Below are 26,611 nucleotides of genomic sequence, written 5' to 3'. Positions count from 1 at the left end.
CTCGGCAAGGCGAGGCGAGGCGTGGCTTGGGGGCCAAACGTAACGCGTCCATCACGCAACACGCACGCATCCCAGCAGACGACTCTACCGTCCCATCACCGGCGCCTCATCCATCCATCAAGAACATCCATCGATGGGAAGGACGGTATCGAAAAGGGTATCTCGAGAAGACTGGAAGAAGAAAAGCGGTCTTCCTAACTTCCTACCTACCTATACAGACAGTATCCCCTACCCATTTCTGACACAACTACACAAAATTGTACTCTTTACCTTTACCACGAAGCAAAGCGAGCGGAGATTGGGATGAAGGAAAACGAAAGGAAAGGAAAGGGTATGGTATGGATGGAAATGGGATGGATAGGGCATACACACGTGGGATGGGATATGGCTTGTCTTGCCTTGCTTTGCTTTCTGTATTTTTGGGCATGCATGGAAGACACAAAGGAAGGCAGGAAGAATGGCTTGCTGTCGGTGTGGGCGTGCATCAGTACTCTTAGCGGAGAGAAATATACTTCACGTCTTAACTGTTGCTATCCGTTGTTAATGTCATTATCATTGGTACCAAGAGATCAAGTTTGCTTTGTTGAAGGTTGACTTTCTTTTTTTGCTTTCTCGACAAACTCGTTCGTTACTTTCTATACTTCCCCCATACGCATACGCAATCCATTCATCGAACACACATGTCCAAGACTACATCTCCTCTCCGCTCTCCTCCCCTCCCCTTCTATACCACCCAACCCAACCCCTCCTCCCTCCCATGCATGCTACTTCGCCCCACCCAGCCTAACCCTCTCCTCCACCGCAGCCCGATGCTTCTTATTCCTCAAATGCACCTCAAACTCCTCCTCGACCTTCCCCAACTGCGCCGTGTACAATTTCCCGGGACAATCATTACACCTGATGCGGGGCAAATACTGCAGTTTGAGACCCGCGGGTGGTGGGTCGCCGGGGCCGAGGTTGCCTTTGGTGATTTCGCCGGTTTCGAGCGAGATGCAATAGGGTTTCATGAGGGGCACGAAGTTGTCGTCGGGGTGTCGGTCTTGGAGGTTGCGGATGGCGGTGGCGAGCCAAGGGGGTGGGGCGGGCTGGAGGGGTCTCTGTTAGCAAGGGGGCTTGTTTTAAAGGGAGGAGGATTGGTAGCTCACAGGAGTGTCGTCTTGGCGAGGCCAGTGGTCTGTGTCTACTGCGCCACGAGCATCGTACTGCACGGCGGATGTCCGCGCCGTGGAGGCTGCGCGGGAATGACCTCCGTTCGGTTGTGGCGTGCCTCGTGCTTGAGATCTTGGAGTCGCTCCGGGCGTACTGGGTGCTCCTCGAGTCGGTGTGCCGAGATTCATACCTGGCGGAGGCTGAGATGCGTAGCCAGATAATGGAAATTCTTTCGCACGTTTCTTCGCTTTATAGTCTTCCAAAAAGGCCTTGAATTTCGCTTTCCCGATCTTGAGCTTAACGATGAGTTGGTCGTTCTCATCTGCCACGCTTTCCTCCCGCAGCTGACTCTTCCTTGTCGAGGTCCTGGTCTCGGTATGCGGTGCCGATAATAGCTGCGAATCGGGTGTATCTGATCTACCGTATCCCGCACGCATGTTAGCCTGTGCGGCAGCGGCAGCACCGCGCATTCCACGAGTTCGAGCAGTGCCTCCAGTGGTGGCAGCGATTGCTGACGGAGCGGGAGACTCTGCACCAGACTCTTCACTATCAAGCTCGTCTGAATCACCATCTCCATCATTACGAGCACCTCGTCGTCCGCCTCGGCCACCGCGACGAGTCTTGAGGATGCCAGTCGTCTCAAATGTCTCCACGGCGCCTGGAATGACCGAATGTACAATCAAAGATCGCACAGTCCGTTGTCTGTCCTTGAGGTCTGGCAAAGCTGGTCCACCACGTCGATTCAACTGCCGTTTTTGCGCTCTATGCTCACGCATCATCGATGTTTCGGTCCTTTCGAGCTCGGCCTCGCTCATCTCGTACATGTACGGAGTGTAGTCTTTCTGGGCTGGCACCGGCCTGAATGCACTGTGGATAGGCGCTGGCAAGAAACCATCCTTCAAATCCGGATCCTCAACCGGCCGCCCATCAAAGGGATGATTCGTCAAATATAAGCTCTTGGTGTAGAGCTGGCTCTGTTCTCGTATGGAATGCGCAATGGCTGTGGTAAACTCGCCACTCAGAGCATTCTCCCATGCCATCTGTCGCGCGAATTCTTCCGGTGAGTTGAGGGGATTGTTGATGTCCCATTCGAACTGATCGATAAGTGTGATTCGGCCGATCGTGATATTGAGCTTAATCTGGATCCGCATCTCATCGTCCTTGTGATCCGCGTACGGTCTCGCAGGTTCCAGCGGGCCATCCTCGACAATGATGTGGGGGTAGTAGTTTTGTATCTGGTCCTGCATTTCCGCATTGATCTGCCTCTTCACCTCTGGTATGGATTCAGGCGGTATCTTCAAGTCTTCCAGCAAGTAGTCCATGAATAGGTCCTGCGGTATGCACTTTTCGTGCAAGTTCCACGTGAAGGTGTCGCGTAGTCTCAGTTTGTCCAATTCGATGTCCAAACGCACCGGCACAAGCTCCTCATGTTGCTCTGCTTGCTGCGCGTTGTCTTTCCGGTTGACATTCAGCACCTTGGATCTCCTGCCTTTGGGTGGACCTCGATTGGAGCTGTACACTATCTGACTCCGCGCGTTCGTCGACCCATTGCCGTATCCCATGAAGCCGTATCCAAAGATGGAACCAGGATCTTGCTTCCTTCGCGCTGCGACCTCATTCATGTAAAACTCCTTTTCCATCTTCTTGGCCTGTATCAGATTGCGCGATCGCTCGTCCTGGTCGTTCATAGCAGCACCGTGCAGCATATCGCGCTGGATGTAGCGGTCCAATAAGATCTCATTATGCGCCGGCTGGGATTCGCCCGCGCCATCGCTGCCAGCAGAAGACTGAGCAACAGGGAGCTGTGTTCCATCTCGCGATCTCTTTCTGCTCAATTGCGGCGCGCCATTGGGTTGCGAGGAGCCATTCGGGGTGTCTGATTGCTGCGCCGGGGCAGGCGACTCGGTCGAGCTGATTCCAGCGGCGGCCATTGTTTCTTTAGCCTTTTGTTTCCCTTCTCGAATCGCGTCGGGTCCATCGGTGTTCGAGTCTTGTTGTTGATGGGAAGCGTCAGCGCTATCGAGGTCCTGGACTGCGCCGGAGGCATTCGATGACCATGGCGACTGGGCGCTCATAGCTGGGCTGAGGGGGGAGGGAGCGGCGCGATGGCGGAGACGGGACCGGCGGCGGCGACACCATCAAGCTGAGGTCTGCAATTGATTGAGGGTTAGTTAGAGGCGATGATGGGTCATGTGAGGCGGGCATGGTGGTGTGCGGTGCGGTTACACGGCCGATTCAGGCAGAGGGAGCAGGCGCGTTGTTGACGGGACGGGAGGAGATGAGGTCGCGATAAAGGCGTGAGTAAGCAGCAGCAGAGACTCACCTGGAAGTCGCGACAGACACGCGCCAGGCTCAGGTACAGCAGGGCGGCGATGCGTGATGGATGGATGGGGGTGCGTCACTGCTGCTAAGGCCAGACTGGAGGCACAGGTCGTAGGCCAGCCGCCGAGGGAGAAGCGAGGAGTGCAGCGTCGCCCGAAACGAATCTTGCTGCTCCTCCCACAGCCCCCTTCTCCGCTGCCGACTCACCACCACCACAACAAATAAATCACATACACCGACAGACAACACCGCTACCGACTAGCAACATTGGACAGACGCAGAAAGCTTCGCCCGTAAATAGAGATCGGGACCGCCTGATCGGGGACTCGGCTATGCGCATGACGAGTGCCTGGAATGAGCCTGGCGGCATGCCACGGCCGATGAAAATGCTTGCTGACCACTCCACCCCCACCGATAGCGACAGTCTACTTCTGCCGATGCGATCTACACGTGGCCACCAGGACATTGTCTTTTGCCCTGACCTCTTCCCGGCCGCCTTTTGTCCAGTTTCAGCGCCGAATCTTCTCTCACACATGTCTTGTTTTGACTGTCCATATCACGTGGGGGTGGGGTCACGTGCAGGCGATAAGCCACGATCAATTCAGCCGCGGTCGTTGCCTGCAACTAGTCGTCTTTGATGAGTCTGCTGACGACGATGATACTAATGACCGTATCCTTCTTTGCCATCGGACAGCTTTGTTCTGGACTTGAACAGCGAGACTTTGACGCCCGGGAGGCATTGAACGCACGGCGTCTGCTCTGTCTAGAAGGCGAGAACTCTGACTAACAATGACTTCACCCACAGCCCATGAAATTGGACCAGAGCAGGCCTGGGACGAATTAATGGCACGTGGGAAGCAACATGCTCAAGAAGCTCAATGGGAGCTGGCTCTCCAGGTGTATACCACTGCCATGAGTTTGTGCTCTGATCCTACACTTCAGAGCGATACTGCTCGAAGACACAGAGTATTGAAAGACCTTGCCTACACGAACAGATGCATGGGTAGGTACGAGCAATCGCTAACTATCCTCGACGAGCTTGTTCCCCAACTGTCGACTTCTGATCCTCTGAGACTGAACGTTACTGGAGAGCTGGGCGTTCTATATCGCCAGTTGAATCGACTCGAGGAAGCCAGAGATGCCTTTTACGAACAGTACAAGCTAGCGACACAACTGAACGAGCTGCAAAGAATGTGCAGGGCGGTGGGAAATCTAGGAATGGCCAATTACCAACTCGCACAACGAGACCACGACACGGGCTTACTGGACCTGGCTGCGAAGCAACTTCAGGAGCGTGTCCGCCTAGCACAAGACCTTCGAGATGCCAGTGCTGCAGACCCTACCAAGGCTTCAAAGCACGACTACTATACGATCCTCAAAGCTGTAGGTCTCTCCAGGCTATCGATATGCTACAGTGCTCGAGGGGACAATCATCGAGCCGTCGCCACAGCTCTGGAGGCTGTACAACTCGAGACGGAAGGCAGACCATTCAGTGATTCCTCCGTCGAGGCCATCAGTCGCTTCTTCTACGGCCGAGCACTATACAGAGCAGGCCGACAACGAGAAGCGTTGGAGCAGTTCGATCTACCCAAGAAGTGCTCTCCAGCCGTGGCTTTCTGTAAAGAGCCTTCCGTCGAGCATTGCGAGTACCTGCAAGAGCTGCTTGACGCCGGTGCTCAGATGGATACGCCAGACGAGCATGGCTATCATGCATTGGACTACGCTGTTTTCAACGGCAATAAGACCGCGCAACGCATTATACTGAAGTCATTGGAAAGAAATGTCTCTCAGAATTCAACGGCTGAGGATGTCTCAGAGCGACTGGACAAGCGCCTGGAGGAGGCTAGACTCCGCAAGCACTATCGTGAGATCTTCCAGGACCAAATGCGACCTGTTCTACTCAGTCGCAAAGACGACAGTCTACATCGAATCCGGCAGACGTACGCTTCCGCTATCGACAGCAACATCGATTTCAGCAAGAGCTTCGATCGCCTCAAATTCGTCAAATACGCCGACTTCCTAACCTTCAACCACTTCCCCCGCTCCAACGACGGCCTCACACAAAAGTTCAACCCAAAAGCCACCAACGCCGCCTCCCAACACATCGTCTTCATCTCCTACCGCTGGGTAAACCGCAACCCCTGGGCCCGCTACCCCGACAACGCCGAAAACAAACAATACCACCGCATCCTCCTCGCCATCTCCGAATACCTCACCCTCCACCCCTCCCTCCATCCCTCCAACCTCGGAATCTGGATCGACTTCGCCTGCATCGACCAAGACGCCCCTATGCCGGGCATCTCCGCCCTACCGCTCATCATCGCGCAGTGTGATGCTCTGATCAGCCTCGTGGATGAGCAGTATCATCAGCGGGCGTGGTGTTCGGTTGAGGTTATGATGGTTCAGGCGTTGAGGGAGAGGTATGGGGTGCATGTTTGGTATGAGCATGTGCTGGAGGGGGGTTTGAGGAGGGGGTCGCGGGAGTTGAAGCCGGAGCCTGGGGGAAAGGAGTTGGGGGTTGAGAGGGATCGGGAGAGGGTGGTGTTTTTGGAGAGGCAGTGTCGCTTGTTGTGCTAGCGGTTGGGAAGTTTGGGGGATCTACGTGCTGTATGTGCTCGTGAGGGGGGCTGGATTGAATTGAGTATCGAAGATAACGGGATTGTTGTATGGTGCTGGGATATGTGCGAGCCAGCCCTCGTCGTCGACTTCTTCTATATTACAATATCAACTACGGACACACTACGTTCTTTTTCACTTGAACTTGAATGCATGTGCCTCCTAGACCTCTAAAATAGGGGGGTTTTACGTAAAGAAGCCAATAAAGTTTCCAGCTCCTTTTAGCCGGTACGCTCTAAGCCATACCTTAGCTGAACGTCATCAAACAACACCTCATCCAGCGTTCTTCAAATTTACATCTCGATCTATACATCATTCATTCTTGATGGGAAGTCTTGCAACAGTCGATAGACTGAGGCACTAGCCCTCTGATCACCAGCCATCGCTCTTTGCAGCACAAATCAAAGTCGTGACAACAAGAAAACCACATCCACCGACCCCTCGCTGCTCGCTACCCGGAAAGGGTACTTCGTCTTGAACACACCTTAGCAATCCCATCAAACGACGCCCTAGCAGCTGAAGGACAATAGCAGCTGGAGTACATCGCGTTCGGATTTAGGTCTTGCGCTGGGCGAGAACGAAAACGACGAGATTTACATTTCAGGACGATGGAGATGGAGTTTCAATAACATCAAGTTCTTCACACGCCTAACGATCACGGTCCCGTCCGTCTTCCATCCAAAAGTACGGAGACGGTAACAAACAATGTCCTCGAAAGACTCCTCCTCCGCGTTGGAGGAAGGCATCAACGGCACAGGCACGACAGTCAACAGAGCTCAGCAACATCACCAGCAACAGAATGGAACCCAGCATCACGACGACAGCAAAAAAGCAGACGAAGAAGAAGAAGCTAAACCGCAGCGTCTGCCCTTCCCCCAATGGCTCGTCGAACACATGTCATGGTCATGGTTCACGTGTCCGCAGTCGACGGGGGGGATTGCCGTCGTGCTCTCCGAATGCCCCAAACAATTCCACGGCTTGGAAACGATCGGGAAGATCATCTTCATTTTCAACCTCGTCGTCTTTGTGACGTTTACGGCATTCATGTTGATTCGATGGGTGAAGGATCCGAGGAAAGTGAGAGAGTGCTTCACGAAAGCGCCGGAGTGTTATTTCTTTGGGTCGTTTTGGCTGTAATGTCCCCATTCCCCACCCCATCCCCTCCCCTTCACCTCCACCACACACGCTAACAGTATACCTCTGTACTCCCAGCTCTTTCGCCACCACAATCCTCAACACCCAACGCTACGGCATCCCTTACTGCGGACCGTGGCTCATCGTCACCGTCCGAGTCCTCTTCTGGTTCTACGTCGCCAACTCCTTCCTCACAACCAACCTGCACATCGTGTGGATCGCGAAGCACACGCCCTTCAAAGCCCTCGAGTTCCAGCCGCCGATGTTTATTCTGGTCTTGAATGCTATGTTGACCGGAACGGTCGCGGCGGCGGTGAGTGAGACGCAGCCGCCGAGGCAGAGGGTGCCGGTATGTTTTGTTTTGTTTGGTCTTGTCCGTTGGATACAGGGTGTGTTATGGGGGTCGTGGTGCTGATGTGTGTATGTGTGGTAGATCATGGTCGCAGGCGTGGCCTACCAAGGCCTCGGGTGGATCGTGTGTATGATCTTCCTCACGCTCCTCATGGCGAATCTCCTCGAAAACGGCTGGCCAGCGCCGAATTTACGGTACCTATCCATCTCACCCCCTTCCTTCCCCATCCACCTCCACACCAACATACTAACCCCTCACAGACCCGGCCTCTTCATCATGTCCGGCACATCGGGCTTCACCATCACGGCCCTCATCGGCATCGCGCGCGCGGCGCCCAAAAACTACGGCTACTTCGCCACGCACCCCTCCGCACCGGAAGTCCTGCTAATCGTCGCGACGTGGGTGGGCGTGTTCATGTGGGTGTTTACGTTCTGGGTGTTTGGGCTGGCGTTCTGGATTAATGTTGCGGAGCTTTTGGTCAGGAGGGAGGATGGGAAGGGGTGGAGGGTGAATGTGGCGTTTACGAATGTGGCTTGGGGTGAGTTTTTGCGGGATATTTTGAGGGGGGAGGGGGTTGGGAAGTGGAGTGCTAATGTGTGGATTTTAGCTATGATTTTCCCGAATGTTGGGTGGACGTTGAGTACGATCTATCTGGGACAGGAGCTGGAGAGTGAAGGGGTGATCTGGGTGTCGGTGGCGATGGTCATTCTTCTGGTCGCTTTTTGGTTGCTTGATCTAGCCTTGATGGCGAAGACGTTTTGTCTGTCTGTGTTCAAGGACTCGCGGATCAAGATGGGATAGAGAAAGCGTTCACAAGCCGTCTGTCTGACCAGCATCTGATCCCATGGTGCGAAGCCTTTTCCTTCGCATTTTCTCATTAGAAGTTTGGCAGTCGCGCGATTACTCGGAAAGCTCGGTAACGTGGTGTTGCATTGCACCGGTGCTTCTTCATCTGACCCCAGGTATCGTCTTCAGCGCATAGCGTTGGATGGTGTAGCCTTCTGAAGCATTTCGTATGTCGTCGTCGTACGTAAAGCGCATCTCTCATCTGGTCATCGATCATTATTTCACCCCATATCGGTATCGCCAAGGCCATCGTTCGGTTCTCGAGGTTCCTGCGCCTCGTGGAATTGGATCGCATCATCGATGTAGCTCAACACGGCACCAACACTGTCCTCGTCTTGAGCATCGAGCTTGAGGAAAGAGACCAAGCTGAAGTCATCAATCAGCTGCCCGACACCTCTGTTCAATCTCGCGAAAGACGATCCCGTCATGACGCTCTTTGGTTCTTCAACATCCCCGTTATCCACACCCTCCTTGTATTCATAAACCAACCCACTCTCCGGCGCATCTTGCAACAAGCTCGTATCCGGATCGATGAATCTCTTCAACTCTCTCCGTGCGACCTGCCCTTTGACCTGATCCATCTTGCTGAGGATGTTGACGTGAGGCAGCTGCATCATGAGCATGGCACTCATTGCGCTGAGCGTGCCAGAGAAGAATTTGGCGCGGTCGATGATGAAGGAGCTTTCGAGGAGGTAGGAGACGCACATGTTGATGTTCAGACTTCCTCGAGTAAAGTGCTTGATGAGTTGCGGCACGATGGGGACGTGGGTGTAGAGTTCGATCTGGCCGGGCATGTCGATGATGATGAGGTATTCGTCCGCGACGTTTTCGAGGGGTTCGGTCAAAAAGTCGAGGTTCTCCAGAAGGAACTCGAAGCAGTACATCAAGCCTCCGTTCGGGCCCAGGTGCAGCTCTTCCATGACATCCTCCAGCGTAATCAGATCTTTAATATCCACATCCGGCTCGTAGGCAAAGTCCTCGGCGGCGGGATCCAGGTTGATGTAGAAACACGAGCGCCTAGGGAAAAGAAGTTTGATCAGAGCAGCGCAAAGACTTGGGCTGCTCTTTTCTTACCTGTTGTTTTTGAGGTGTTGGATCAAGGCCGAGCAGAAGGTGGTCTTGCCCGCGCCGGCAGGGCCCATGACCATCGTTCCGTACGGCATGGTGAGGGTCTACACTGTGGTGTTGAAGTTGGTGGTCAGACTGACTGGAGGTCGAGGTTGAGGACTCGCTCGGTTCTCGGAAGCTAGCCGATGCTGCCGACGTTTAGCCGGGCCTGGGATCTTCACTCTCCCAAGCGTCCGCGAACACGTTCCCTTCTCTCCCTACACAACTAAAGCCCAGTTGATGACGGCTCGCACAACAGACAAGTTCGCCGTGGCGTTCGCGCTGCTGGACGGACGTTGCTGACATGCCCCGGGCCTTCACCACCTTGCACGGGGCAATTTGAGACCATCTGATGGGTGTCTTGGTTGGTGTGCGTGCTGAATTGCACCCACGCAGCGAAATGTGGCAGGCGGATGCGCTGGCTGCTTGCCGCGGAGGATGAGCAGCAGTTGAGCTCGTCTCGACCACGCCTCGCACCTCAGTCGCTGCGTCGGCGGCTACATACATGACAGACTTGCGTCTGGTATGTGTGCCGCGTCATGGCCGCACGATGAGGGTGTCGGGGGGGTGTTTGGCGATGGACGGGAGACCTGGCGGCGGCGATTCGACATGTCGCTGAGGGTGTCTCGCGCGTGCCAGCGCCAGTGCCAGAGTCGGACCGGCATCCACCGTCCCCTTCTCTACCCTGATGGCGACAGCGACAATGCCGAGCGCCTGGTGCAGAGTCAGATGGATGGATGCGACGCTCTGCCTTAGCTAAGGTTCCCTTCAGCGCCCAGGCGGGAAACAACCCGGTTCAAAAAGATTTTCGGCGTGCCACTCCTTCGACCTCCCACTTGTATCTGCCACTGCGAGCACTCTCTGCCGCCGCCGTCGTCACCCCTCCTGCCCATCCTCCTCCTGCCCCAACCTTCCCGTCTCTCCAGCTCCTCCACATCGCCAGCCAACGCACGCCGCCCAATGCGCCTGCTGTGCCGGGAGTGAGGTGCAATCGCCGTGACGACCGTGCCTGCATTGGATTTGACTCAAGCTCCCTGCCCGCGCCTGCTTCTCTCGCATCCAAACCATCGCACTGATACTTGGTCAATTTCCTGTCTGCTCCTCCTCTCTCTTTCCTGCCATTGAAATACACCACTTCACCGCATCAACACCACCTCATCGGAAGCCAGCGCAATGCCGAAAGCTAGGAAGACAAACGGTGCGGCCGCCGCCTTGAGCTCAGAGCTGGGCACTGGAGACTTCGCCATCGACTACACCTCCAAAGGCCGGGCCATTCGAAAATGCCGCACCCAGCACCGCGACTCGCCCTTTGAGGATTCCGCCATTGCCATCAGCGACGATGACGATCTGTTCGAGGAGGAAATGGAAGTTGACGAGATCATCCCAGTAGCGCGTAACAAGAAGAGAAAGCGCTCGCCATCGCCTGAAGCACCGTTACCATCCGACCCATTCGATGCTCTTTCAGATTCCGACTCAGACGCCTCGCAAGCAGATCTACCAGAATCGCCGGCTGCCAAATCTGTGCCCGGCCACACGACTGTCCACCTCACCGTCAACATTCCAGTCGGACATCAAGGTCCAATCACCCTCCATCTCGACCCCAAGAACATCACCCAGGCAGCTCCCCAACCTAGAGCGGATCGGCTCACGCAAAGCACGTTGGCACGCCTGAATGCTCGATCCAAATCGAAGAGCAAGAAGCATGCTGGCTTTCTTGATTTGCCAGCAGAGCTTCGCAATGCGATATATCAATTAGTTTTCACTACTCAAGGCGATGTCAACTTTTCGCGACCTGACAATTTCTCGAGAAGCGCTGCTTTACTTAGAACGTGCCACCAAGTTCATGAAGAGGGTATGCCAGACCAGTCTTTCCACGACGATCACTCACTAACACCATCCCCCCTAGGTCGCAGCATCCTCTACTCGGAGAACAAGTTCAACATCGAACGCCGCACCCAACGCTACGGCTCCTTCTGGGAAAACGAATGGCGCGAACTCGGCTTCCTAAACGTCCGCAAGTTCATGAAGTCCATCGGCCCCAACAACATCGCCCTCATCCGCAACATCACCTTCATGCTGGAAGACGCCGTCCCATGTCTCAACCCCGGCATGCGCACCAATGAAGAACGCCGCTTCGTCCACGACGACGACCTCATGTCCGTCCTTCGCCACTTGGGCACCTCCGGCCAGCTGCAGAATCTAGAATTGCATTTCCACGGCCGGCGAAGAGTCGACCGCACCGATGATCGATTCCTGGACTACATGAAGCGCATCCGGGCGGATACGACGCGCTTCGTGGAGTGGCCGCCGGGTAGCAAGTGGCCGCGGCAGAGCAAGCAGGAAGATGCGGTGAAGAACGCGCTGCTGCAGGCTTGTACGAGGAAGAGGAAGAAGTTCGATCAGTAGTAAGGCCGGGATGGCTTACCGCACTGCTGCGTTTGTGGACGCACCCAGCCATTCGCATTATCACACGACAGGCATGATGTTATTACGGAGTGGGGGAGCGTTTCTATTGCATTTGCTTACGACAGGCGCAACGGGTCTGCGAGAGAAGAGAAAGAAGAAGAGGGATATTCGCTTAGTTTTTAACATATGACAGCAGAGGCATGTCTTTTCTTTCAACTTTTTGCGTGTAACATATTATCATCAGAGTCGCACTCGACTTCAATGTTGTTACCCATTATTTCTGTTTCAGGAGATTCAGTAGAAGAAGTTAAAATGCGAAGAAGAAGGAGTTTAACATGACATGGCACAACACGGTCGGAGATCAGAACAACCCTAAAACATGACATCCTTGCCCCTTCCCACGACACGATCCAAGATTCGGTAAAGTTGAGGGAAATGAAGACAGTTCCGAATTAGAAACATGCGAACTGGAAGCGAGGGCCATCCAACCCTAGTATCGATGATATGGGCAGGATTCGTGGGATAGAACAGGAGCAGACTTCCAATGTTACCTAGCAGCAAGGCAGCATCTATAGCGGCAGTGAGATATGAAGGCGGTGGGGTGGATCTCTTTCTTACCCCACGGGAATATATATGTAGTTCTTATGTGAAGAACGACAATGACAAGTCAACCTGGTTCATACGTTGAATGACATGCAGAAGACTCGGGAGGGTTCGTCGGCATGTCGTGCAGGCTGCTATTGCTATTGACGGGGATCTACCGATTATAGGTACGACTAGGTCGGGTGCTTGTACGAGCGCATACGAACGCCTTGGTGGTATCGAGTTGCTGCTGACACGGCCCTTCGCAATCTGCCCGGGGACTTGCTCCGGTCATGAGTTGCCAATGCGTGTCCGGCGACGGAGTTCATACCGCCGATAGTTGTCTCGCTGAGGTCTCCCATCGTCGTCTCATTCCATTCAAAGCCCCATCTCATCTCCTTCACTCCAAACCCTTCGCAACTATCTTCAAAACCTCCTCGACGCTCTTCCCAGCATTCTCCGGAGCCTTCCGAACCCCCTGCCACGCCTCGCCATGCTTGGGGTCGTTCTGCACGCACTTGCTCACAATCTCTTCCCTCTTCTCGTCCGTGCCATGCTGCAGCAGGAACTTGTACCACCACGCCCACGAATCGCCATAATCCGGGTCGAGGATGACGGCTTTCTGGAACCACGTGTCGGCCTTGTCGAGCTTGCGCTCGCTCCAGAAGATACGTGCCGCGGTGACGAAGAGGATGGGATCGTTTTCTACTTTTTGGATGGCTTCGAGGATTCGGGGTTTGCGCTGCGTGCGGCCTTCCAGGTTCCAGATGCGTTCGGTCCAGATGAGGCCGGATTTGGGGCATTCTTGGAGGGCTTGGGCCAGCTTTTGGTTTGCAGCAGGGGTGTTCTTGGCTCGTAGTTCGAGGCGGATGGTTTCTGCCCACAGTTGTGGGTTCTTTGGTACGGCAAGTCTTGCTCGGTCGAGGATGGACCGTGCCTTGACGGTCACGCCCATCCGCTCCTCCAAGCGAGTTGCAAGCAGCCAGAGAGGTACACTCTTCGGACAATTGCGAGTGCCACTGCTGTACGCTTCACGCGCTTGTGGTAGCATGTTCTTCGACTCGTAGATTTGCCCCTTCATCATCCACAGCTTGTCAGTCTTAGGGAAGCTCTCGAGACCTTCGTTGACCAGCTCCAACGCCCTGTCCTTGTTGTTCGTCTGTCGCTCGAAGGCGACGCTTCGAATGAACACTCTGTCCGTACGAGCTTCCTCACGAGCTTGTGCCAACAGCTTGCGAGCTTGCTCTTCTTGTCCGTTATCGGCTTCCAGCTTGACAGCGGCGAGGTAGATGTCTTCGCTGTCGGGATTCTTCGCGAAAGCCTCTCCAAGAACAAGTCTAGCACCTGCAATATCACCAGCGAGCCACTTTTCTCTGGCCAGTTGCATCCACAATTCGCTTGATGTTGGTATCGACTTCGTAGCTGCGTCCAACAAAGCCAGCAGACTCTCTCGACTTCCGTGACTCTTCTCTAGATCCGCAGCCGACAGCCAGACGCTCTTGCGATGGTAGAACTCCTTCTGCGCGGCAGCATAGATGGCTCGTGCAGTCTCGTAACGACCTCTGTTGATTGACGACTTGGCGTCGTCCAACCATACTTGCTTGCGGTCATCGTCCTTGTCGAGGCCCCATCCGATGGTATGCTCGATGATGGCGCGGCATGTCAGTATCGCACCCTCCTCTTCACAGATTTCAGCTTGGGCAATCCATTCTTCCCGCTTAAGCATTGCAGACTCGCGCGCAAGAGCCTTGACAGCACGATCCATGACTTTGCTGACCATCTGATCTGCACCAATCTGCTCTTGCAGACGTGCTGCCGCTATCCAGATCTCGAAGCTTGCGGGCACAGCTTTTCGTGCCTTATTGAGAACGATTTGCGCTTGATCGGGACTCTCCAACCGTGCTAAGGCTAGCCAAAGCTCAACTGATAGAGGGATAATCTCGGTGGCTTTTGCAAGTAAGAGCTTCGCATCCGCTGGGTCTTCTTCCAAGTTGACGGCCTCTTTCCAGATTGCGACAGATTGAGGGATGTGATCGAGTGCTTTCCGGAGGACCCTCTTCTTCGAGGTAGGTATTGATTCAAGCTTTGACGCCTCGATCCAGAGTCGCACTGATCGATCGTTATGCTCGATGGCCTTTGCTGCGATGATCTTTGCGTTTGCGTTCTCGTTCAGTCGCATGCTCTCGAGCCACACATCTTCGTTCTTCGGACACATCTCGCAACCTCGGCGGATAACATTGCGAGCCGCAACGATCTTTCCAGCGTACTCTTCGAGGCGGGCTGCAGCGATCCAGCCAGGGCCATGTCGAGGGTTGGTCTTGATGACGGACTCCAGTAAGACTCGTGCTCGCTTGATGTCGCCAACGTTTTGTCCTATGTCACTCAACTCGGTCTTGCTAAGGCTGGTCAAGTAACCCTTAGGGTCAATATTAGTGCTCGTGCCTGCATTAGTAGCTGTGCCAGATGATTGCGCAGCTTGATCGAGGCGCACTTTCAAGACCTTGTCTCGAGCTGCGCCAATGTCCGCAAAGTTCGTCATTGTGCCGTCTGCTTGCTCGCTCGCCCCACCGCCCCCGTCCGTCGCCATGCCATCCTCCTGGATCTCAGTGCCTAATTGCGAGCCGTCTCTTGCCCCAGCCAGAACACTGTCCGGCACCGCATAGAATCTCTGCATCTTGTTCTGCTTGCTCCGTCTGTTCTTACCTGTCAAGTCTCCCACTTCGGGTATGTTTTGCCAGTCTTCATCGCTGACGGTCGTAAGGGCGCGCTTCAGGTCCGCAAATTGCTGCTGGATTTTCGGGTTCTTCGCTTCGTAGTCGTCTCGCTCTTTGCGCTCTCGCTCTTCCCTGTGAATCCTCAAGTCGGTATTCTGTCCAAACACATCGCGCTGCAACAAGGATGAACATGACATTTCATGATAGAGGTGATTGTGAGGGGAGGGAGGGGGATTGTGTGAGACTAACCTTGCCTGTTTTCTGCGTTTGCCCATGCGCGTGTCCACGTCCTGGTATATGCGATCGGCCTCATCGTCGTCTCTGTCATAGTTTCCAGTCGCAAACAAGCCTTCCTCGTTCTCGGCGTCTTGGAACTGGTCCTCTTCTTCCTCATCCTTCTTCTTCGTCACTCCATATGCCGTTGGTGGCGCATTTCCAAGAGCTGCGGCGCGCTTTGCGAGAGCATCTTTGATCTGCTCTTCAGTCGGTCCGCTGGCACTGGGTCCAAGATCTGAGCGTGTGGTGAAGCCGGTGGCACCTCGACCAAGACCGGCGACGTAGTTCTCCGGTGCAGGTTGGGACAAGAAGTCCTTTCGACCAGACATGTTCGCGGTGGTCGAGGTTTGTCACGTTGTCGCAAGCAAGAGAAGGCAGATGGAAAGTTGATCAAAGCCCCGCGAGTCATGGAAACGCTAATACTCGGGAATATCCGCGGCTAGCCTCGCTAGCGTATCCGCGCCGATGAGCACTTCACGTCCTTCTCACGCGTTTGAACAAGTACATCAATATGTCTTCTAATCACTTCTCGTATGGGACTATGCAGGAGAAGACGCGTCATGGGCTTCAATTATGACGCGGCAATCTTGTCATCAGTCTGACTGCTCGGATAAAATATGTCTCACAGCTTCGACTTCTCTCCTCCCCATTCCATCTGCTTCAACTTCTTCCGCTGTATCTTCCCTGATATAGTCTTGGGCAGGAAGTGAGCATCGACAAACTGGATCTTCCGAGGATACTTATACGTCAGGTTCTCCTTGCAAAAGTCTTGCAGCTCTTTCAATAATTGCCCTTGGTCCTTCTTTTGGGCTTGCTCGGTCAGAACTACGAATGCCTTGACCACCTCTCCTCGCGACTTGTCCGGGGAAGATACGACTGCGCTCTCTACAACCGCAGGATGCTGCTTGAGAGTCGACTCAACCTCAAACGGACCGATGCGGTAGCCAGCCGAGTTGATCACATCATCTGATCGGCCCACGAACCAGAAGTAACCATCGCTATCTCGAGTCGCACGATCTCCAGTACAGTACCATGCGTATCCAGACTCTCGACATTCTCTCAGCTTCCGGTCAAGCTTGCCATCTTCGAGATATCCTTCAAACACGCCGAAGAAGTTGGACTGCTTGGTCAAGTCAACTTTGACTGCAATGTCACCCTCGGCGTCGTCTGCCATCTCATTGCCATCATCGCCAATCACATGAAGTGGTGTCCCTGGCGAAGGCTTTCCCATGCTTCCAGGTCGAATTTTCATCCCAGCAAAGTTCCCGCAAAGAAGAATCGTTTCACTTTGACCAAAGCCATCACAGATTTCGAGACCGGACATCTCCAACCACAGCCGGATGACCTCTGGATTCAGTGGCTCGCCAGCGCCTGTACAATGCTGCAACGACTTGGCAGGATGATTGCTGTAATGCTCTCGCATTTCGTCCAAGACTAGTTGTCGATACACTGTCGGTGGAGCGCAGAAGCTGGTGATCGGATATCGGTGCAAGATGTCCAAGGTACTACGAGCGCTGAACGCTTGTCGATCATCGTGGATGAAGAGTCCAGCTCCACAGTTCCATGCCCCTAAGAAGGCCCAGGCCGCTTTTGCCCATCTGTTGGGAAACATCGTCAGCTAACTCGTGGAACATTCACAGTCTTTGACTGCGCTCTGACTTACCCTTGCTCGGTCAGTACCCAAGAAAGCTGACCTGGTGACAGCCGATGGAAGTGCTTTCCGGTAATAGTGTGAGCGAGCGGGTACGAGATCTGGTTGTGAAGTACCATCTTTGGTGGCCCTGTCGTTCCGCTGGTGAAATAAACCATGGACGGGTCTTTCAACGCTGGCTTAGGACCCTCATATCTGGCATTCTCAGGCACTGCCTTCAAGGCCTCGCTCAGGAGGACCACGCCTACGGGACATTTGCCATCAACCTGGAAGATGTGCTTGAGTGAAGGACAGCTCTGCTTAACTCTGAGGATTTTCTGCACGGAGACCGCGTCCCCGAGGAAGACCGAGGCACCTGATCGATTGACCCGGTACTCAATGTCCTTGTCGACCAGAAGAGTGGTAGCTGGACAGATCACGATTCCTGATCGAATACAAGCGGTCGCTATCTCCCACCTGTGGCTGTCAGCGTACGATCGACCTTCTTTACAAGATCACACACCACTCAGGCAGTCTCGGCATGATGATCAACATCTTGTTCCCCTTTCGAACCCCAAGCTTCTCTTTGAACAAAACCGCCAAGCGATGGGACTGACGACTGAAATGGCCGAATGAGAGCGTCCTTTCTGTCTTGCGGTCTTGGGAAACCCAGTGCATGGCGGTGTTACCCTTTGGCGGGTTGGCCGCCCAGTAGTCGACAACATCTATCGCGAAGTTGAAAGAAGCCGGCCGCTTAAGCTGAGGCTCGAAGTAATGTGCCATTGTGGATGAATTGGAAGTGGTCGCGTGGCCTTGATCAAGACTTCTGCCTCGGGGAGCTGCTTCGTTTAATTGTCCGGTGAGTGGTCCATGCACATTGTATGTTGCTCATGCAGCAGTACCTAGACCGCCCAATTATTCATAGGACATGGATCAGCTCAACGGCACCAACGCAGGAACGGTTCAAATATCGAATTCCATGATTTTGCATTCGATCTTGGTGCTGTTGAGGTGAGTCCCTGTTCACATGCGGGGTCGAAGTCGATACGGTTGCAGCCGAGTATGCACGACAGGTGGAGATCGCTCCTCTGAACCGACTTGCCTTGCCAAGCCCCTCCTGTACATCAGATGGCCCAGACCACTGCGGAGGTAAGTATGTTGAGAGCGAAAAGACGTGGGCACTGCTGAAAAAGAAATCAAATATTGGAATTACCCACATCTACCAGCGACTGGACCACTTCGCCATCTCATCCTTGCCGACGCAGCCTTCCAGCAGATTCTTCATTCATTGAGCGAATACCATCAACCGGTGGCGTAGTTCAAATGGTAGAACGAATCGATCGCCAAAGCTGTCTTGCCAACCGGCGCGGAGCCCGCCACAATGCCAAAAGTCAAGTTCTGGATCTCTCTGAAGTTTGGGTAGTTGAACCCAGCCATCGCGAAAGGCGCCCCATCAGAGGATGCCGGAGCATAGTCGAAGGTCGCAGTGTACTTCCGAGTTCCATCTCCAACTCCGTACACCGCAACAGTGCATGGTCGAGCAGGCCCATAAGTCGGTCCATCGATGGCGGCACAAGCGAAGTAGAAGGTGTAGACGTCAAAAGAGCTGAGGTTCTGAGCTGAGTTGATGTGAATTAGGCTGTCGAAGGAGACTCCGCCGCTCTGGATGTGCTGAAGAGGCTCGATGCCTTCTGCGAAGTGGGGCTCGCTGTGAGGGACGATGGGTTGAGTCCCGTTGGGTAAGCGCCGGACCTATTCGTTGATCAGAAGAAGAAAGGGAAGTAGATGCTAACTACTCACGCGGACAGTGGCGCCAGTGTACTCAAGTCCATGGAGCGATCCGACCGGAGTGGCCGCTGGCAGCGCATCGTACTTCTTACGTGTCAGTCATCGGGCGGCATCCACAAGAGGAAGTTACGCACAGAGTCCGTGAAGCCAACGGCTGCCTGCTGTCTGATGGCAACTGCATCTACCAGACCAGCGGCCATGGCCACAATTGGGATGAACGCTCGCATAGTCAGAATACGATCAAGACGAAGAGCGAAGTCCAAACATCAACAACAGGACGTTTGCGCTTGTATTTGTACCTCTACCCAGAGGATTCATCGAGGTACTCTCATAGGGCTGCCACAAGACTACTCACTATTCAGCTACAGCATTTAGTCACAACGTGCCTAGACGTACAGGACGGACTATATCTACGACGAAGATCAAATCGCACACTTTACTCGAATCTGCCAAGCTTTGTACCTTGCAGCTGCTAGCAACTGAACGTGTTGCAACGTAAAGATCCAATGGACTGAAGCGGCTGATAGCGTCCACTCCAGAGTTCACCAACTCAAAGCCTACGGACTACAGTAAGCAGGTTGCATGTCCAACGATGAGCTAGGTGCCTCACTTCTTCGCATGATGGCGGCTCGGAGCAGCTATACGCGGAAGTTATACGAAGAAGAGGCCATTTTTTACAGCAACACTCTGGTAGTCGATACGTATGAGGCTCTGTCATAAAGTGGGAAACTCGTTCGATCGGCTATGCACAAGCGCTACCTTGATGGCCTCGCTATGCAGCGACTTTCAAGACCGCACGTCCTGGCAGCTTGCCTTCCTTCATGAGCTTGATGAACTTATCGACGTCTCCCAGATCACCCTGCCGACAGTGGCATTAGCCGACGTTCGAATCGTTTGATACACGAAGACTGACCTTTGTTAGGATTGGATGAACGATACCACGCGCGGTGAAATCGAGACACTCTTGGACGTCCTGAACCCATCCGTTAGCGAGTCTCTTTCAAGCAAGACCAACAAATACAAACCTTCGTCGTCCCCGTCACACTCCCAACGATATTAATCCTCTTCATTGCTAACGCAACCGGCGGCGCCCCAGCAATCACATCTCCGGACGTAGGAAGTCCCACCGCGACAGCCGTACCACCAGGTCGAAGCACCTGATAGGAGACCTGATAACTCTCCTTGGCCGCAGCGTACACAATACAACCGTGAGCGCCGTACGTCGTCAGCTCCAGGACACGAGCAGGAATGTCCTTGACCTGGGTGAAATCGATGTACTCCTCCGCGCCGAGTTCCTTGCAGAGTCTCCCCTTTTCGTCCCCGCCGTCGACCGCGATGACGCGCATGCCCATGGCTTTGGCGTATTGGACGCCGAAATGGCTAAGAAGACATCAGCAATCGCTAGTCGAAGTCTTCGAACAGACACGCCTACCCAAGCCCTCCGCCAGCCCCCAAGATCACAACCCACTGCCCCGGCTTCACCGCACTCCTCTTACAAGCCGCATAAGCCGTCACTCCACCACACATAATCGGGCCCGCCTCCTCATCGCTCACGCCCTCCGGGATCCTCGTCGCATACCGCCCGTCCGTCAGACAGTACTCCTGAAAGGTCCCCGGGGCTGTAAAGCCACTGTTAAGCTGCTTCGGGCAGTGCAGCTCGTCCGTGCCGTTCGTGCAGAACTCGCAGTTTCGACAGATGGAGACGACCCACTTGATACCTGCGCGGTCGCCGACTTTCCAGATGTCGGAGACGTCCGGGTGGACGGCGACGACGCTGCCCGCGCCTTCGTGCCCGGCTATGCCGTGGGTGGAGTCCACTGGGTTGTGGTCAGTACTTGGGTCATGTGTTCTTGGGGAGAAGGGCCAGTCGTACTCATGCCAATTCCTAGAAACCCCCATTCATCGTGCAGCAGGCTCTTGTCACTGGCACAAAGTCCACTCCAATTGATCTTGACCAAGATCTGTCCCGGTCCTGGCTCCTGTGGGACGGGAATCGTCTTGATGGGAGCCGTGGCTTCGGCACCAGAGCCTTGCCTGACAGCAGCTAGTTGCTCTTCTGGTAGGTTGCCCATTACGTGATTGCTAGTTTATAATTGCTCGTCCAAGATGGAAAGCTGAATCAAATCGCAGCAAACGAGTCCGATTCTTTATATCACTATCTGCTCCTCCACAAGTCAGGCCCGCTCCCAAGAACCCCGCAAGCAAGAAGCGCGCGAGTACGCACAAGCGAGTCGGCAAAAGACGCCATGCAGAAGCTCTTCGACAGCCAGTTGATGTCTGGCCCGTACGACATGCATGGCAGACGGCGGGGTTGTGGCTGCAGCTGACCTTGGCGTATCTCTACGACATCTTTTAATTCGTACTTCAAACGCGAACCGCACTCAAAGCGAGCGTTTTGAACTTCGCCTCTCTCACATAAGCCCTTGCTGCCCTTGTGGAACATGTGGTGAGACGACTGTAAGAGTTGCTTGCTGAAGGCCGAGCTGCAACAGTGATTGCGGTAGTCGAGCTGCGTTGAGCAGTCCGTTACGGACGAGTGTTGTCCTCCGTTTGAGTGCTGTTGAGATTGAGGCCAACCTCTTCGTGATATCCACAGCCTTCCCAGTCTACTGAGACACACTGGAGACATCAACAGACACGCGATGCCCAATCCCCTCTCTCCCTCCAATCCACCTCTTCTTCTTTCCCACCCTCTCCACACCATGCGCTTCGATCCCAAACACCTCCTCGTCTACATCCGCAGAGATCTTCGCTTTCAGAAGCAGTACTGTTCGAGCCTTCTCATCCCTATCCCACGACGCATTGAGCTGCAACCTCCCCTTATTCGCTTCCGTGATACCAGCCGGATAGACACTGGCAACCAAAGCAGCGACAGCCCCGAGGTAATTGATCGACCATAATGTCCAAGGTGATTCCACTAGTTGCTCGAGACTGCGTTTGAACATTTCGTCAGAAGGAGGGATGTTGCTTCCCCACCGAGCGCAGAGCATCAAGGCGATGAGGGCACGAGATTCGTGGAGGACGCCGTGGACGCCTGCTAGGATGCCGGATGTTGTTGATCGGAGCGCAGCCGTGGCTTGGAGATCTTTCGAGTGGCTGGAGTGATATTGGATGAGATTGGCAAAGGCCTCCAAGAGCTCACGCGTGAAGACGCTTTTGTAGTCATCGAGAGCTCCTTGCGTTGTTCCGGACGGGACAGCCGCCTCGAGTAAGTCGACAAGTGGTGATGGGTCTTTTTGCATGGCCACAGGCCTCGTGGCAACCACGAGCGGCAACTCGGCTTTGACGTGTGACGCCAGCGACGAGAAGAGGTAGCCTTCTCTCACGCCTCCTTGGCAGAAGCGGACTTCGTTGACGAGAGGAAGGGCTTCTGCTAAAACGTTGACCAGCAGGGCCACGGCTGGAACTTGCGCTGCTCGTCGATCTGATATGCGAAATAGCTCGTCTTCGTCTCGGCTGAGAGACGCTGCAGCTGCAGCTTTGACTTGGTCGGTACTAAGGAACTCTTTCCGACCGACTTTGAAGCCGTTGATAACGGGAATGGGGTAAGGGCTGACTCGATGCTGGCTCATGAGCACGTAGCCCCAACCTCGGAAACCACCTCCTGATAGGTAGAGCGTGAAGCCTCCTGCTTTCTTTGCAGCGCTTTCAAGATCTGCTGGAATCCTCAAGCTTTCGTAAGCCTTTTCGACGGCCGCCCTGATCTCCTCTCTCAAGTCCTTCACTGTGCCCTTTTGCTCCGCTTCCTCAAGCCTTCTTGACATCGCAGCTGCTCCATAAGGCATGCTGACAGCGCCCGACTTGGGCATCTCAACATCCTCGCTGTCACTCTTCTTGACAAGCCAACTCAATTGCGTACTTCCGCCTCCCAGATCCATGACAAGTCCGCTAATCTCCGGCAACGAACTTGCAACACCCATCGCGCCCACCCTGCCCTCTTCCTCCTTCGGTAATATCGTCACATCCCAGCCCACTGCCTTTTTGATCCTGGATCTGAACTCTTCAGAATTCACCGCGGTACGAGTGGCCTCCGTCGCAAGCACCGTGATATTCTCCTCCGGCACACTGAAGTCTTGACACGTGCGCCTGAACTTCTTAAAAGACGTTATCACGGCCGAAATGGTGGTATCGTCGATCGGAATTCGCTCGCCTGTCTGGGAGTACTGTGCGTCATATAGCGAAATTCCAGCTCTGTGCTGGTACAGGGTCGGCATGATGCGCTCTGTTGGAGGCTGAAGCGTGGATATCGAGAAGCGAATGCCGTTACTTCCCATGTCCACGATGCCGCGCAGATGGCGAGGGTCGCGCTCCGCCACAACGACGGCCATTTTGACGATTAGCAGGTCAGTCAGTCGACCGGAAAGAGTTTCAGTGTTCGAAACGTCGTAATCTGCCTTGGTAGGTTCTTTCTTTCGGATAACAGGATTCGCAAAGAAATTGGAGCAAGAAATCTGAAGTTGAGGAAGCTGTTGCTGCAGCTCCGCCAAGCCAATCAGCGGCGAGGTGATTGCCTACCACTTGAAGGAGAGCAGACTTCAGTTGTTGTGCGTATGCCACCACTGTTTAGCACATCATTTACAAGAGGTTCAAGAGAGCGAATAACGAACAAGGGAGGGAAGATACGTGAGGATCACCGCAGGAACGCGTTCGAGAATGATCGTGGCGAGCGGTGCGGCTGTGAACAGAAGCGCTTAGACGAGTGATTTGTATGCGTTCGAAGCAAGTTCCAAGTGCATTGGATCCAACGGAAAATTTCTGGATTGATGTTCACGAGGATGTGTTGATGATTCGGAGGAAGAACGGAGACACGAAGGAGGAAGCAAAGACTAGAGCTAACTGAGATAAAAATGGGGCCTTAAATGAACTAGCTCATTAGCCTCTATCTCAGGAATCAAGGAACAAAACAACAAGACTTGCGGCGCGTCTGCGTCTGCGTCTTTCGACATGTGCAAAGCCGTTCGTAAGTGTCATCACAAGTGCCAGCGGACTCTTAGCCATTCCGCTTGCTCATCCTCTACGCAGACGGGACCTTGCCAAAGCGATACTGTCCCCAATTTAAACTGCCCTCAGGCAATGCCCAGATTCGCTCGCCAACATCCGATCCAGCAGCTCCAGCTACGATGTGTATCGGCAGGACGTGCTCCAGCGACGGATGGGCCTGACGAGCGTCACCGCGCCTGAGAAGATCTGTCATCGCCTTCTCTCGATCTCCTTCCTTGGTTGCGATTGCTTCTGTCAGACCAGCTTCGAATGTGGAAGCGTACCTGTCCAGCAATGTCAGCAAAGCGGTGTCAAAAAGGATGCTATATTCAAGGAACTCACGGCATCGTCTTGCTAGTATCTCCTCTCGTCTTCCGGAAGTCATGGAGATTGTGCACAGCCATCCCAGCGCCAACAAGCAGTACGCCTTCGTCCCGTAGCTGCTCCAGCGCTTGGCCCATGCGGTAGTGCTTGACTGGATCTTCGTCGCCAAACAGCGAGACTTGCACAATCGGCACATCTATTGGGTTCTTCTTGGGATCGAAGGCTGTTGAAAATCACATGTCAGCAACGCTTGAGGAGAACGCAAAACGTGTCTCATACCGGCCAGGAATCCCACCCAAACCCCATGGTCGAGCCCTCGTTCCACCCGATCGACCCGTATGCCCGCGGAAGAAAGCTTCTCAATCACCCTCTCAGCGATCTGCGGACTGCCCTTGTGCGGAAATTCGAATTCGTAAAAGTGCGGCGGGAAGCCGTAGAAGTCATAGATCAAGCTCCCCGTCTCGGCGACGTTAATGGCGACTTTGCTCGGACCGTGTTGCCAGTGAGCCGAGAAGACGACGATGGCTTTGGGCTTGACCTTTGTGGTAATCTCTTTGCCGGTTCCGCCTAACTTGTGGAAGGCTGGGTGATCTGTTTGCGCCATGAAATTCGGACCACCAATGCCTAGGAAGTAGACGGGCATTCGCGTCGAGGATGGAGTGTTGTTCGCTTTTCCCATTTTGGCGGGTCTTGATGTGAGCGAGACAGTCGGTGACAGGTCGAAGGGAATGAGGTGGTAGAGAAGTGGTATGAGAAGGCTTGCGAAGACGACAACAATGGTCAAGATTCTCGAGTTGAAGAAAGTGTCGTCTTTCGTGTTTGCTGGGTTACCAGAGGGCATTGCTCTTGCCAGGTGCCTTGGGCATACTCACTCCTTATCGGCATGGAAGAAATGCAGGTACATTCGGCGATTTGTAAGTCATCAGCCGTGAGAGGCATTCACGCCTGCTTGCGCAAGATCAAGACATGTGAAGGCCGCGCACAGATACGCGCGGGAACCAGATTGGGTCAAGCGGTCGAAGGATCACGCGACAAAAGAAGAAGGACCGCGCGCGGGATCTGCTTTGCGACTAGCGTATGCTCGGCATCTCAGCCTTGCGAGTTTGCTTACAATGCCGCTCGGCGAAAACAAACGGGTGCCGACACACCGATGCCTGTTGTCCGACTTCTACTGTTTGCAGCGTCAAACAGCATTACCGAGAAGCAGTTCGACGAAGCACAAAAGGCAGCCGCTGACAACAGAAGGTCTGACACCTGAATGATGACGAAGCACGGTCATCGGTGAGCAAGAGCAACACACAATAAAAGAGCGTCTTCAGCAAGTTCAACTCGCCATGTCGTTTCTTCAGAACATCTCGCAGCGTCTTCACAACCGCTTCTCATCAAAGTCCCACTCAGATTCCAAACCTGCAATCTCATCACCGACCCCCAACCAACTCTCAAACCACAAAGTCGCCAGCACTATGTCGAACTCACCAGTCGTCCTCATTCTTGGCTCAGGCCCTCGCGTCGGCACCGCCGTGTCTGACGCCTTCGCCGCCAACGGCTACAAAGTCGCCATCGCCGCCAGAAAGGGCACCGACTCCAAGACCGACAAGGGCTACCTCTCCCTCAAAGCCGACTTCAACAAACCAGACTCCCTCCCCGCCCTCTTCGAAGCCGTCAAGAAATCTTTCGGCTCCGCGCCAAGCATCATCGTCTACAACGCCGCGGCCTTGACTCCTCCGCCAGACAAGGACTCCGCTCTGTCGATCACCGTCGGCGCCTTCGCGGACAACCTCAACGTCAACGTCGTCAGCCCGTACGCTGCTGCTCAGGAGGCGATCAAGGGCTGGAGCACGCTTCCAGCCGGCGGAAGCAAGCTGTTCATCTACACCGGCAATGCGCAGAATCAGATGATCATTCCAATGCCGATGATGCTGAATTTGGGCGTGGGCAAGGCGGCGTCGGCTCACTGGATTGGTTTCGCGGATGGTGCCTACAAGGCTCAAGGCTATCGGTGAGTGTTGAAGATATACCTGAGGATATACCACATACTGATTTGTTGGACTTTCAGATTCATCTACGCTGACGAGCGCAACGCGGATGGCAAGATGAAGGGTATGGAGCTTGATGGTCCTACTCACGGCGAGTTCTACACGCAGCTCGCCAAGTCGACGGACGGTATCCCATGGGAGGCCACCTTTGTCAAGGGCAAGGGATATGTGTCCTTCAAGTAAGGGAGACTCAGATCACATGAGCATAGCGGCGTTTGGTTGAGGCCAATCAGCGAGTGCTGCACACTAAGTGGCTAGAGCAGTCTGTACTCTGTACCTGATCTTTCAAGTGAAATTTGTCTTCCTGATAGTCTTTTGGTTGCAAGTGATGGGATGTCGCAATCAAAGC

General features: G+C 54.2%; 12 protein-coding genes across 12 annotated transcripts; 4 read left to right on the top strand and 8 right to left on the bottom strand.

Annotated features, from left to right (window-relative positions):
* Positions 1 to 764: 764 nt before the first annotated feature.
* M409DRAFT_15835 (uncharacterized protein) lies at positions 765 to 3,224 on the bottom strand (the record flags this gene model as incomplete). Its single annotated transcript, XM_033803364.1, has 2 exons — positions 765 to 1,085; positions 1,146 to 3,224. The coding sequence occupies 2 exons, from the start codon at positions 3,222 to 3,224 to the stop codon at positions 765 to 767; spliced, it is 2,400 nt and encodes a 799-aa protein (XP_033674444.1).
* Positions 3,225 to 4,260: 1,036 nt separating this feature from the next.
* M409DRAFT_15834 (uncharacterized protein) lies at positions 4,261 to 6,048 on the top strand (the record flags this gene model as incomplete). Its single annotated transcript, XM_033803363.1, has 1 exon — positions 4,261 to 6,048. The coding sequence occupies one exon, from the start codon at positions 4,261 to 4,263 to the stop codon at positions 6,046 to 6,048; it is 1,788 nt and encodes a 595-aa protein (XP_033674443.1).
* A 744-nt stretch (positions 6,049 to 6,792) lies between these two features.
* Positions 6,793 to 8,374, top strand: M409DRAFT_61918 (uncharacterized protein; the record flags this gene model as incomplete). The annotated part of the gene is made up of 6 exons (XM_033814939.1): positions 6,793 to 6,852; positions 6,898 to 7,220; positions 7,300 to 7,570; positions 7,655 to 7,767; positions 7,834 to 8,111; positions 8,181 to 8,374. The coding sequence occupies 6 exons, from the start codon at positions 6,793 to 6,795 to the stop codon at positions 8,372 to 8,374; spliced, it is 1,239 nt and encodes a 412-aa protein (XP_033674442.1).
* Positions 8,375 to 8,640: 266 nt separating this feature from the next.
* On the bottom strand, positions 8,641 to 9,582 carry M409DRAFT_35096 (uncharacterized protein; the record flags this gene model as incomplete). Its single annotated transcript, XM_033810343.1, has 2 exons — positions 8,641 to 9,436; positions 9,494 to 9,582. The coding sequence occupies 2 exons, from the start codon at positions 9,580 to 9,582 to the stop codon at positions 8,641 to 8,643; spliced, it is 885 nt and encodes a 294-aa protein (XP_033674441.1).
* Positions 9,583 to 10,699: 1,117 nt separating this feature from the next.
* M409DRAFT_15831 (uncharacterized protein) lies at positions 10,700 to 11,932 on the top strand (the record flags this gene model as incomplete). Its single annotated transcript, XM_033803362.1, has 2 exons — positions 10,700 to 11,378; positions 11,433 to 11,932. 2 exons carry the CDS (start codon positions 10,700 to 10,702, stop codon positions 11,930 to 11,932), a joined length of 1,179 nt encoding a protein of 392 aa, XP_033674440.1.
* A 982-nt stretch (positions 11,933 to 12,914) lies between these two features.
* On the bottom strand, positions 12,915 to 15,833 carry M409DRAFT_61916 (uncharacterized protein; the record flags this gene model as incomplete). The annotated part of the gene is made up of 2 exons (XM_033814938.1): positions 12,915 to 15,360; positions 15,478 to 15,833. The coding sequence occupies 2 exons, from the start codon at positions 15,831 to 15,833 to the stop codon at positions 12,915 to 12,917; spliced, it is 2,802 nt and encodes a 933-aa protein (XP_033674439.1).
* Positions 15,834 to 16,126: 293 nt separating this feature from the next.
* M409DRAFT_15829 (uncharacterized protein) lies at positions 16,127 to 17,917 on the bottom strand (the record flags this gene model as incomplete). Its single annotated transcript, XM_033803361.1, has 3 exons — positions 16,127 to 17,102; positions 17,168 to 17,611; positions 17,658 to 17,917. 3 exons carry the CDS (start codon positions 17,915 to 17,917, stop codon positions 16,127 to 16,129), a joined length of 1,680 nt encoding a protein of 559 aa, XP_033674438.1.
* Positions 17,918 to 18,436: 519 nt separating this feature from the next.
* M409DRAFT_48510 (uncharacterized protein) lies at positions 18,437 to 19,122 on the bottom strand (the record flags this gene model as incomplete). Its single annotated transcript, XM_033810960.1, has 3 exons — positions 18,437 to 18,886; positions 18,935 to 19,006; positions 19,057 to 19,122. The coding sequence occupies 3 exons, from the start codon at positions 19,120 to 19,122 to the stop codon at positions 18,437 to 18,439; spliced, it is 588 nt and encodes a 195-aa protein (XP_033674437.1).
* Positions 19,123 to 19,694: 572 nt separating this feature from the next.
* Positions 19,695 to 20,994, bottom strand: M409DRAFT_48509 (uncharacterized protein; the record flags this gene model as incomplete). The annotated part of the gene is made up of 5 exons (XM_033810959.1): positions 19,695 to 19,781; positions 19,836 to 19,895; positions 19,948 to 20,302; positions 20,355 to 20,739; positions 20,796 to 20,994. The coding sequence occupies 5 exons, from the start codon at positions 20,992 to 20,994 to the stop codon at positions 19,695 to 19,697; spliced, it is 1,086 nt and encodes a 361-aa protein (XP_033674436.1).
* Positions 20,995 to 21,528: 534 nt separating this feature from the next.
* M409DRAFT_48508 (uncharacterized protein) lies at positions 21,529 to 23,250 on the bottom strand (the record flags this gene model as incomplete). The annotated part of the gene is made up of 1 exon (XM_033810958.1): positions 21,529 to 23,250. One exon carries the CDS (start codon positions 23,248 to 23,250, stop codon positions 21,529 to 21,531), a length of 1,722 nt encoding a protein of 573 aa, XP_033674435.1.
* A 686-nt stretch (positions 23,251 to 23,936) lies between these two features.
* M409DRAFT_61912 (uncharacterized protein) lies at positions 23,937 to 24,905 on the bottom strand (the record flags this gene model as incomplete). Its single annotated transcript, XM_033814937.1, has 3 exons — positions 23,937 to 24,186; positions 24,245 to 24,449; positions 24,506 to 24,905. 3 exons carry the CDS (start codon positions 24,903 to 24,905, stop codon positions 23,937 to 23,939), a joined length of 855 nt encoding a protein of 284 aa, XP_033674434.1.
* Positions 24,906 to 25,689: 784 nt separating this feature from the next.
* Positions 25,690 to 26,445, top strand: M409DRAFT_15824 (uncharacterized protein; the record flags this gene model as incomplete). The annotated part of the gene is made up of 2 exons (XM_033803360.1): positions 25,690 to 26,225; positions 26,283 to 26,445. 2 exons carry the CDS (start codon positions 25,690 to 25,692, stop codon positions 26,443 to 26,445), a joined length of 699 nt encoding a protein of 232 aa, XP_033674433.1.
* Between the last annotated feature and the right edge of the window lie 166 nt (positions 26,446 to 26,611).

The sequence above is a fragment of the Zasmidium cellare genome (assembly GCF_010093935.1).
Source record: "Zasmidium cellare ATCC 36951 unplaced genomic scaffold M409scaffold_1, whole genome shotgun sequence".
In the NCBI taxonomy this organism is placed as follows: domain Eukaryota; kingdom Fungi; phylum Ascomycota; class Dothideomycetes; order Mycosphaerellales; family Mycosphaerellaceae; genus Zasmidium; species Zasmidium cellare.
This window is presented reverse-complemented; position numbering and strand designations above follow the sequence as displayed.